At 35.9% G+C, this 12457-nt stretch overlaps 1 protein-coding gene across 1 annotated transcript; it reads right to left on the bottom strand.

Annotated features, from left to right (window-relative positions):
- Nucleotides 1-518: 518 nt before the first annotated feature.
- Nucleotides 519-1454, bottom strand: LOC139040673 (olfactory receptor 4D10-like). The gene has a single exon (XM_070487424.1). The coding sequence runs from the start codon at nt 1452-1454 to the stop codon at nt 519-521; it is 936 nt and encodes a 311-aa protein (XP_070343525.1).
- Nucleotides 1455-12457: the final 11003 nt, after the last annotated feature.

Below are 12457 nucleotides of genomic sequence, written 5' to 3'. Positions count from 1 at the left end.
CTGAGCATATATATTTTTCCTTTTCCTTACTGGTACTTTTATTTAGAAAGTTGGAGATTCCCGCACAGTTGTAAGAAATAAGAGAGAGGGATCCCACCTTAACCCATTTCCCCCCAATGTTCATTTCACGATCTATATGTATATCAAAACATCAAGTTGTACATCTTAAATACATGCCATTTTTATTTGTCAGTTACACCACTAGAGCTGGGAAACAAACCCCACAACAATTCCAATGTGATAAAATTGTCCGAGTGTATTTCTATTCTGATTTCTTTATTTCTCCCAAGACTGTGTCACAAAAGCAATAAACACTTCTCTAGCTAACAATTTGAGTTTTCTACTTCCTTTTGTAATGTGAAATTCATCTTTTTACATTATTATTGCATGCTGATCAGAATCTCTGAAAGTCATGTGCATCTTAGTAGAAATATAATGATTATATAGAAATCCTGTAGTCAATAGAGTTTATGTGATGGACAAACATTTTCAAACGTGGTGAGGAGTGAGAGACCAGTCTATACCTTGTCAGAAGGCACAAATCTTCTCTTCAGTCTCAACATGGCTGACTTCATCTCCTGGTTCCTCAGAGTGTAAATCACGGGGTTCAGCAGAGGGGAGATCACACTGAGGGTGGCGGAGATGGCCTTATCGGGGGGGAGGGCAGTGTAGGGCCGTGCATAGACATAGATACAGGGCACAAAGTGCAGGGTCACCACAGAGATGTGTGAAGTGCAGGTGGAGATGGCTTTCCTCCTGCCCTCCCCTGCCTGAGACCTCAGGATCATTAGGATGACTGTGTAGGACACAAGCAGGAACATAAACCACAGTGCACTGAGCAGTCCAGTATTGGAAATCATCAACAGCTCAAGCATGAAAACGTCAGTGCAGGCCAGTTTGAGGACCTGGGGGACATCACAGTAGAAAGTGTCAAGAACATTGGGTCCACAGAAGGGGAGGGGGAGCAACAGGATGATCTGCACGATGGAGTGGACAAAGCCCCCCACCCAGCAGGCCACTATTAGCCCAATGCAATGGCCTCTACTCATGATGGTCACATAGTGCAGGGGCTTGGAGATGGCCACATAGCGATCTAATGCCATCACCGACAAAGAAAATACATCCACCCCTCCAATGAGGTGGAAGAAAAACATCTGGGTGAAGCAGCCATTGAAGGAGATGGTCTTTCTCTGTGACAGAATGTCCACCAGAACTTTGGGAACTGTGATAGAAGAAAAGCAGATGTCGGCAATAGACAAATTACGGAGCAAAAAATACATGGGGGTTTGGAGGCGAGAGTCACAGGTCACGGTGACCATGATGAGGAGGTTTCCCAGCAGGGTTGTCACATACACCCAAAGCAATAAGAGAAATAAGAGCAAGTTCAGTTCTTGATTTTGGGTTAGGCCAAGGAAAATAAATTCTTTGACCCTGGTGTAGTTTTTCAGCTCCATTGAGTCATCTTTCTCTCTCCTTTGTTTCAAGCTACTTCATTTGAAAAGACTTCGCTATTTATTTTGTTTTCTTCCAACGCACTAAGAATGCAATTCAGGATGTTCCTCATGTGGTTGTACTGTTTGCAGTTTGTTGAGTTGTCCCAATTTTAAAGATCCAGTCAGTTTGGTGATCAAATCAAATTATCACAAGCAATGTCATTCAATAATTCTTTCCCTATAAAACTATTTTTTGAAAAGAATAATCATTTATGTTAAGTAGTGATGGTTACATATTTCATTTAATTAACATATTTTAGTTTTTAAATTTTGTTATTATTTTTTATTCCACACAAATTTATTGAATGTCAGGAACTGTCTGAAGCATAAATACAAAGTTAACTAACCATGGTTCCAACCACTGTAGACTCGTAGTCTACAACTTTTATATTCTTATTAGCAAACATTCTGTTGACTTCCACAGCATCTTATCTTGCTAAAAACAATGGATATCGTTCTGTTTCTTACTGCAATGTTACTGGGACATGAGTCAGTTTCCTTGCTGTTGGCTGCTTTGTTTGAATTTCTTAAAATACAACCTATTGTTCCATATAGGTTACTTGTCACTGTGATTACCTTATACTAATCAGATTATTTGCTTGATAATTATTTTAAAATATTTAAAATTTATTATTGGGAAACAAATTGAGACAATATGCAAATCCAAATCTTAAAGAATATCTGTAATTTCTTTTATTGTGTTAAAAAGACTTAAACATGAGACCTACGCTCTTAACAAATTTTGGGGTGCACAATACAGTATTAGACACAGCGCTGTACAGCAGTTCTCTAGAATTTATTCATTTTGCATAACTGATATGATCCTTGCTTGATTGTAGGGAAGAGAATAAAGATAGTGACCTGCTTTTGAGAGGTGGTGCATACTGTATCAATCACATTCTCTTCTTCCTCTTTCCCTTTGTGGGAAAAGCCAAGAGAGTGGAGGCATCACACAGCAGGCAGAGATGTACACATCTTTAGAATAATGCTTATTTTTTATAAGGTGTTATTGATCATTCTTAGGAAATTTAAAATTATTATTTGCTCTACCTCATACTTAGCAAGTGGACATTTATTGCAGTCTTCAAATGTATATGGATAAATGGGACCACATTGTCAAAGTGTTTTCAGCTTAGGAAAAGTGGATGATTTTTATAAATTAATGAACATAATGCAAGACAAAATGTAAAATGTCAAGAGGAAAGTAGAGGTAGATTTGGGCTGGATAGGTGATAATTTAGGAGATATGATTTCCAGCAGTGACAAAGATACTATTTTTTGAGTGTTTACTGTGTGTGAAAAGTTATGAAATGTTGATTTATTGAATTTTCATCACTGTCCTCTGGTAAGTATTAATATTATTCCTGTTTTTCATGTGGATTATATTATGAATCTATGTTTGACTGAGACAAAGGGAAATCTTGAAAAAGGAGGGAAGACACAACGGTTTGTTTTCCCCCTTCAATCTTATAAATATGGGGTCTAATTTCGTATAACAAGAATATTTGGTAAAGTCTGCCTGAAGATAAGAATTTGGCAGAAAGGGGCTCTGGAAACCCAATTTATGTTGACCTTAGCCTGAGGCAGCCTCATCAATAAGCAACTCAAAGAGTCACAGCAAATGCATGATGCCTTCTCTCACACTGAATGGACCACATTTCTGAATCCTTCTTAACACATCACCTCTCTTCCCAATAGTTAACACCCACCTTTGTTGTTTCTGGCACTGAGAAGATCATCTTGGCTCTGAAGCATTTAATATACCTGGAAAATATCAAAGTCAAACTATTTATATGTAATCAATACGACATCTCAATTTCACTATCCACAATTTTAACCTGAGCTAAAAGCTTAACGTCTTTACCTAATTCTTTGATCCTGAAACTCCAACTACAAATTGTATATTATTAGGTACAGAGCAGAATGAACACTGGTGACATTAATTCTTGAAAATATTGTTTCTGAAGGTATAGCCTTTTAGCAGACTAAACATCTTAGTGTCTTTACTTCCCTTTCAGGAAAGAAAGGGCAGATTCAAAAAGTCACGTTTTCAAGAACTTCCATTGTGTCCCTGTCTTATGTGAAAATCCCTCAGCCTCAGGATTAATATAAGAATTGCAAAGGGAATAATATTGGACAAGGAAGTGGAAGTCAAGTGTCTGATTCTGCTGCTGGTGATGAAGTTTCAGTGGGAGTCATTAAGAAGTTACTGAGATATGCACGTGTGGAAACACACACACACACACACACACACACACACACGGACACATTTTGATTGGTATCCAAATTATTTAGAGGCAGTAGAGGAAATCTATCTGCTTAACCATAGCTCAAAGAGAATTTTGTTAAAACATGCCAAATGCTATGCCTGAGAGAGTACAAGGGCTCGATTTTCATGGCTTGTAAGGCTCAGAGAGCACAACATACAAATGAGTTTCAATTAGATTGCCAAAAACCTAGAAGAGAACTGGACCTCAAATCCTTGGCTACCAGTCCAGTTTTTAATTATATGCAGAATGATTATAGTCTCATAATGTTGCTATAAGTTTCCACATGTAGAGAAACAGACGATGTTTGGGGAAAAATGCTTGCCCAGTTTTCCTCTTTTCCAACACTCTACTCATATGAAATCTCTTAATTTGGATACAGCTAGATAAGCATGTTAGTGAAGCTATCTACAAAATTACAGTAGTTATTTAAGATTAGCTGAATTTATTGAATGGTTTGATCTTATATAGAATGCACTTCCACTGTTTGCAGAATGCTCATGGGTTTGGATTTACCTGCTTTTCTGTCTTGTTTTAGTACATTATGCTAGTCTACACTGATTAAAAACTGCATGAGACAGCTTGTGTGTTTGAGACGGGTAATTCCTTTCCACCCCCCAGCTTTACTGAGATACTATTGACATGTATCATTGTGTTTGTTTACGGTATACAATGTATTGATTTGGTACATTTATAATTGCGAAATGATTATCATCTTAGTGTTAGCTAATGCTTTCATCACCTCATGTTAATTACCAGTTCTTTTTAGAGTGAGATGATTTCAGACATACTGTCTCAGCAACTTTCAAGTATTACCATGTTGTTGACTGTAATCACCATCTGCACATTAGATCTCGAAAACTTACTCTTCTTATAACGGAGAGTTTGTACACTTTGACCAACATCTCTTCACTTCTCCCCATCCCCAGCACCTGGTAACCTATGTTCATTCTACTCTGTTTCTGTGAGTTCAGATTTTTAGATTCCACATATATTTGAGATCATACAATATCTGTCTTATCTGACTTGGTTCACTTAGCATAATGCCCTCAAGGTCCATCCATGTTGTCACAAATGACAGGATTTTCTATTTTTTATGACTGACCACATCTTCTTTATCCATCCATCCAGTGATGGACACTTAGATTGTCTTCATATCTTGGATATTGTAAATAATGCTGCAATGAACATAGGAATGCCGATACTTCTTCAAGATCTTAACTTCACTTCCTTTGGGTATGTACCCAGTGATGGTATTGCTGGACCATATGGTAGTCCTATTTTTAATTTTTTGAGGAATGTCTATACTGTTTTCCACAGTGGCTGTACCAATGTATATTTCTACCAACAGTGCACAATGGTTTCCTTTTCTCCACATCCTCACCAACACTTGTTATCCCTTGTCTTTTTGATGATAGCCAATCTAGCAGGTGCGAAGTGATTATCTCACGGTGGTTTTGATTTTAATTTCTCTCATGCTCAGTGATGTTGAGCACCTTTTCATGTACCTATTGGTCATTTGAATGCCTTGTTTGAAAAAATATCTATTCAATTCTTCTGCCCATTTTAAAATCTGATTTTGTTTTATTGTGCTATTGATTTTATCAGTTTGTTTAAGTATTTTGGATACTAACACCTTATCTGATACATAAATTGCAAATATTTTCTCCCATTCTGTAGGTTGTCTTTTCATTTGTTGACTGTTTCTTTTGCTGTGCAGAAGCTTTCTAGTTTGATGTAGTGTCATTTATCAATTTTTGCTTTTGTTGCTCGTGCTTTTACTATCAATGCCAAATAATTATTTCCAAGACCAATGTTGAGGAGCTTTTCCACTATTTTTTCTTCTAGGAGGTTATGGTTTCAGTTCTTATGCTTAAATCTTTAATCCATTTCAAGCAATTTTTGTGAGTTGTGTAAGATAGGGGTCTGATTTCATTATTATGCATGAGGTTATCCAGTTTTCTCAATATTTATTGAAGAGAGTATCCTTTCCCTGTTGTATATTCTTGACTTTGTTGTAAATTAATTGCCTGTATATGCATGAGTTTATATCTAGGCTGTTGATTCTGTTGCATTGGTTTGTATGTCTGTTTTTATGCCAGTACCATACTGTTTTGATTATTGTAGCTTTGTAGTATATAGTTTGAAATCATAATTATGATGCCTCCAGCTTTGTTCTTCTTTCTCAGTATGGTTTTTTCTATTCCTGTAAGAAATGCCATTGGTATTTTGAAAGAGATTGCATGGAATCTGTAGATTTCTTTGGGTAGCGTGTATACTTTACAATGGTAATTCTTCCAGTCCATGAGGATGGGATATCTTTGCGTTTATGTATATCGTCTTCACTTTCTTTCATCAATGTCTTAAGGTTTTCAATGAACAGATCTTTCACTTCCTTGAATAAATTTCTTCCTGGGCGTATTATTCTTGTGATGCAATTGTGATTGGGATTCTTTTCTTTTCCTTTTAAATTTAAAGATACATTTTTTTCTAGTATCTTTTTTCTTCTTCTTTTTTTTTTTTTTGGTGAGGAAGATTGTCCCTGAGCTAACATCTGTTGCCAATCTTCTTCTTTTTGCTTGAAGAAGATTGTCACCGAACTAACATCTGCGCTAATCTTCCTCTATTTTATGTGTGATGCCACCACAGTATGGTTTGACCTTCAGTGCTAGGACCATGCCTGGGATCCAAACAGGCAAACCTCCAGTGGCTGAGTTGGAGCACGTGAACTTAACTACTACACTACCAGGCGGGGCACAATGGTATTGTTTTCTTAATTTCTTATTCTGAGTGTTGCTAGTGTATAGAAATGATGTGCTTTTTGTCTTTGGTGATGTGCAGTTTTGCTACAATGTGAGTATAAGTGGATTACTTTTTATGTATTCTGTCAGGATATGTTGTACATCTAGGAATTTGTATTTTTCATCAGTTGTGAAAATTTCTCAGTTATATCTCATAAAATAGTACTTCTTCCTCATTCTTATTTTTTCCTCCTGAAACTCATGTCACATATAATATTTATTAAATGCATTCGTTTTCTTCTCCATGTCTCCTAACCACCTTTCTTGTGTATTCTCTCTCTTTGTATGTGATCTATTTCAGGGAGTTTCTTTAGTTCAGTATAGTTTTCATTTCTAGAATTTCTGTTTTATTCTTTTTACAAATCTCTTTTTTTCTTTTATAATATCTTGTTTCTTGCTCATGTTTTTAAAGTATCACCTTTAGACTTTTTCTGTTAGCGTTCATATTTATACTGTATGCTCTATCTGATTACTCCAGTACTCAAAGTCCTTGAGAGTGTGATTGTGTTTTGGTTGTCTCTTTTGATTCTTGCTAATAATGGCTTGTTTCTTCATGCTTTTTGTTATTTTGAATTATGAATTTATGCTCAGCTATTTATGTGGAAACTTTGGAAGGCTTGTGTTCAGTGTGCATTCCTTAAGAGAGGGCAGATATTTGTTTCTTTCAGGCATCATAGGGCTTTACTAACCCTGAATCATTCTTAGTTAATTTCTCACTTTGGGGCTTCCCATTCCATGTAGGCATTGCAAACTCGAATCCCAAACTCACATCAGGATTTTGAATTCTCTGAAGAGATTATCTTTCTTCCTCTCAAAGCCCAGCCTGAGGCAGACAAGTTATACTGTTATCTTCTTTGCTGGTAGGTGGATTTTTTTCCAGTTTACCCTTTCACTGATGGACGGGTATTAACTTCTCTGCTTTCTATCTATGTTTGGTCCTGAGCCTTTCCCTTCCTTTCCTGTGATTCCTGACGTGTGTTTAAGTGGATGTTTGGTAGAAGCAATTCTAATGTGTGTGTGCACATTTAGATCATGACTTTATTTTATGATACATGGTCTTTCATTTTGCCTGAGGAAGCTCTATTACATTTTCTCCATGGATAGTGGTGGTGTATAGGAAACCAATGATGTACATAATTTGATTTAGCATGTTACCACCTGACTGAACTCTTTTATCATTTTCCATAATTTTTCAGTGAATTCCTTTAAATTATTTTGGATACATCCTTTCAATACCAGGGAACAATGATTTCTTTTTCTCCAGCTTTCCAAAATTTATATACTTTCTCATTTTTTCTCGTGTCTTTTGAACTGTAGTGAATTAAAGTTTAAAGATTAATGTTAGTGGTAATAAAGTGCATCAGTGTCTAGCCATGGATGGTAATGGAAAGTGTTTTATTGTTTATTCATTAGGTATAATGTTTACTATATAGTTCTCGCAGATATTCTTTATCAAGATAATACTTTTTTTCTTCAGTTCCTGGCTTCTTAAGTGTTTTTTTCTTGCAAGGATTTGGGCTGAATTGTATTGAATACTTTTTGCATCACTGAGGTAATCCACATTATTTTTCTTTTAAATCTGCTGTTTCAGCATTAATATTTCTCCTTGAATTTCTGGACTAAACTCTTCCCAATAATGATTTTTCATTGCTTTATTTCATTGATATGTAATTTGCTAATGTTTTATAAGAAGTTTACATCTATATTCGAAGATGTGATTGGTGTGTATACATATATTAGATGTGTGATGTTATCAGATATATTAGGTGCTATTATCTGGTTTGCAGAGAGGGTTATGCTGTCCTAACAGAATGAGTTAAGAAAAATTCATAAGAAAACCGAAAGTTTCAGGATCCTTAAATGTTTATTGGAAATCACCCACAATACAATTTGGGCCTGATGCCTTTAAAAATGGTCTGTCTTTGACAACCTTTTCAATTCATTTACAATTAATGATCTCCCTTGGGGCTGGCCTGATGGCGCTGTGGTTAAGTTCGTGCATTCCTCTTCTTGGTGGCCTGGGGTTTGCTGGTTCAGATCCTGGGTGCAGACCTGGCACTGTTAGGCACGCCATGCTGTGGTAGGCATCCCAGTATAAAGTAGAGAAAGATGGGCACGGATGTTAGCTCAGGGCCAGGCTTCTTCAGCAAAAAGAGGAGGGCTGGCAGTAGTTAGCTCAGGGGTAATCTTCCAAAAAAAAAAAAAGATTTTTCCCCTTTTTTTAGTCCATTTTGGTAGCCTATATTTCCATGAAAATTATATGCTCTATTGTATCCTATAAGTTTTAAAAATTACATTTCAGTGAACTGCGTTTACCTCTTTCTCTTAATTGGCTGGAAGTCCATGGAGTGCATTTGTTTATATGTTCAATCAGAAAAGCGTAATTATTGAATGTGCCTGGATCTTTGGGAAACAAATGGAGGGTTTCTAGAAGGGAGTATCTTAGATTCCCATAAGATAAGGATTTTCATGGCTTCCAAAATAAGGAACTGTAGCAGTAGGATCTTTGGTCCCCTAAAGTGAGGAAAAATAGGAGTTTCAAACTTTCTTTTAATGCCAAGAAAAGGATGACCTGCACATAAAAAATGTAATGTGTTATCAATGATCAGAATTTTATTATGAAAAATCTATGTTGTAATGGTGAGTTCATGGCAGTCTTATGTGTTCCTAAAACACATGGGGGTGGAGAAAAGAAAACTTGTTTTCCTTTTTCTATTGCTCTTTTGTGTTTCTTTTCAAAAAATTTTATTGAGGCCATAGGATTTTATAACTCTGTGAAATTTCAGTTGTACATTATTATTTGTCAGTCACCATATATATGTGCTCCTTTACTCCTTATGCCCACCCCTAAACCCCTTTGCCCTTTGGTAACCAATAATCTGTTCTCTTTGTCCATGTATTTGTTTATCTTCCACATATGAGTGAAATCATATGGTGCTTGTCTTTCTCTGTCTGGCTTATTTCACTTAACATCATACTCTCAAGTTCCATACATGTTGCAAATGGGGCAGTTTTGTCTTTTTTATGGCTAAGTAGTATTCTATTGTATTTATATACCACATCTCCTTATCCATTCATCAGTCGATGGGCACTTGGGTTGCTTCCACATCTTGACTATTGTGAATAATGCTGCAATGAACATAGGGGTGCATAAGTCTCTTTGAATTGTTGGTTTCAAGTTCTTTGGATAAATACCCAGCAGTGGGACAGCTGGGTTACATGGAATTTCTATTTTTAATTTTTTGAGAAATCTCCATACTGTTTTCCATAGTAGCAGCACCAGTTTGCATTCCTACCAGCAGTGTGTGAGGGTTCTCTTCTCTCCACATCCTCTCCAACATTCGTTGTTTTTTGCCTTGGTGACTATAGCCATTCTCACAGGTGTAAAGTGATATCTCATTGTAGTTTTGATTTGCATTTCCCTGATGGTTAGTGATGTTGAACATCTTTTCATGTGCCTGTTGGCCATCCGTATGTCTTCTTTGGAAAAATGTCTGTTCATACCCTCTGCCCATTTTTTTATTGGGTTATTTGTTTTTGTTGTTGTTGAGTTGAATGTGTTCTTCATATATTTTGGAGATTAACCCCTTGCTGGATATATGATTTGTGAATATTTTCTCCCAATTGATGGGTTGTCTTTTCGTTTTGTTAATGATTTCCTCTGCCAAGCAGAAGATCTTTAGTGATGAAGACCCATTTGTTTATTTTTTCTTTCGTTTCCATTGCCTGAGTAGAAATTGTGTTCAAAAAGATCCTTCGAAAACTGATGTCAAATTGTGTACAGCCCATATTTTCTTGTAGGAGTTTTATGGTTTCACGTCTTACTTTCAAGTTTTCCATCTATTTTGAGTTGATTTTTGTGTATGTTGTAAGATAGTGGTCTACTTTCCCTCTTTTGCTTGTGGATGTCCGGTTTCCCCAACATAATTAATTGAAAAGAATTTCCTTTTTCCATTGTATGTTCTTAGCTCCTTTGTCAGAGATTAGCTGTCCATAGATGTGTGGTTTTGTTTCTGGGCTTTCAATTCTGTTCCATTGATCTGTGTGTCTGTTTTTGTACAGTATCATGCTGTTTTGATTACTATAGCTTTGAAGTATACTTTGAAGTCAGGGATTGTGATGCCTCCAGCTTTGCTCTCTTTTCTCAGGACTCCTTCAGCTATTCAGGGTCTTTTGTTGTCTCATATGAATTTTAGGATTCTTTGTTCTATTTCCATGAAGTTTTCATTGTATAGGTCTTTCACCTCCTTGGTTAAATTTATTCCTAGATATTTTATTCTTTTTGTTGCAATTGTAAATTTGATTGTATTTTGAGTTCTCTTTCTGTTAATTCATTATTAGAGTATAGAAATTCAACAGATTTTTGTAAGTTGATTTTGTACCCTGCAACTTTAATGCAGTTGTTGATTAATTTTAATACTTTTCTGATGGATTCTTTAGGGTTTTCTGTATATAAAATCATGTCACCTGCAAACAGCAAAGTTCCATTTCTTCCTTGTCAGTTTAGATATCTTTCATTTCTTGTTCTTGCCTAATTGCATTGGCCAAACCCCCCAGGACTATGTTGAACAGGAATGGCAAGTGTGGGCACCCATGTCTTCTTCCTGTTCTCAGAGGGATGACTTTCAGTTTTTCCCTTTTGAGTTTGATGTTGGCTGTGGGTTTGTCATATATAGCCATTCTTATGTTGAGGAACTTTCCTTCTATATCCATTTTGTTGAGAGTTTTTATTGTAAACGGGTGTTGGATCTTGACAAATCCTTTCTCTGCATCTTTTGAGATGATTAACTGATTTTTCTTCCTCATTTTATTAATGTGGTGTATCACATTGATTGATTTGCAGAGGTTGAATTATCCCTGCATCCCTGGAATAAATCTCACTTGATCATGGTGTATGATCCTTTTAATGTGTTGCTGTATTCGTTTTGCCATTATTTTCTTGAGTATTTTTGTGTCTATGTTCATCAGCCATGCTGGCATGTAATTTTCCTTCTTTGTGTTGTCCTTGTCTGGCTTTGGGATCAGGGTGATGTTGGCCTTGTAAAATGTGTTAGAAAGTGTTCCATCTTCTTCAGTTTTTTGGAACAGTTTGAGCACGATAGGTACTAAATCTTCTTTGAATGTTTGGTAGAATTCTCCACAGAAGCCATGTGGTCCTGAACTTTCATCTTTTGGGAGGTTTTTGGTTACTGTTTCAATCTCTTTACTTGCGACTAGTCTTTTCAGATTCTGTATTTCTTCTTGGTTCAGTTTTGGAAGGTTTTATGTCTAAAAATTTATCCATTTCTTCTAGGTTGTCCAATTTGTTGGTACATAGTTTTTCATAGTATTCTCTTATAATCCTTTGTATTTCTCTGGTATCCATTGTATTTTCTCCTCTTTCATTTATAATTTTATTTATTTGATAGTTCTCTCTTTTTTTCTTAGTGGGTCTAGCTAAGGGTTTGTCAATTTTGCTTATCTTTTCAAAGAACCAGCTCTTAGTTTTATTGACCCTCTCTATTGTTTTTTTTGGTTTTAATTTCATTTATTTCTGCTCTAATTTTTATTATTTTCCTCCTTGTACTGACTTCAGTCTTTGTTTATTCTTCTATTTATAGTTATGTTAGGTATAGTTTAAGATTGCTTATTTGAGATTTTTCTTATTTGTTAATGTGGGCCTGTATTGCTATGAATTTCCCTCTTAGGACCACTTTTGCTGCGTCCCATGTGAATTAGTATGGTATATTATCATTTTCAGTTGTCTCCAAATACTTTTTGGTTTTTCCTTTAATTTCTTCAGCGATCCGTTCATTGTTCAGTTGCATGTTGTTTTGTCTCCATGTTTGTCATTTCCCCATCTTTTTTCTTGTAGTTGATTTCTAGTTTCATAGCATTATGTTCAGAAAAGATTCTT

This window comes from Equus asinus, chromosome 17, assembly GCF_041296235.1.
Source record: "Equus asinus isolate D_3611 breed Donkey chromosome 17, EquAss-T2T_v2, whole genome shotgun sequence".
NCBI classification, from domain to species: Eukaryota; Metazoa; Chordata; class Mammalia; order Perissodactyla; family Equidae; genus Equus; species Equus asinus.
The sequence above is the reverse complement of the archived record's forward strand: the minus strand, read 5'-3'. Positions and strand labels throughout refer to the sequence as shown.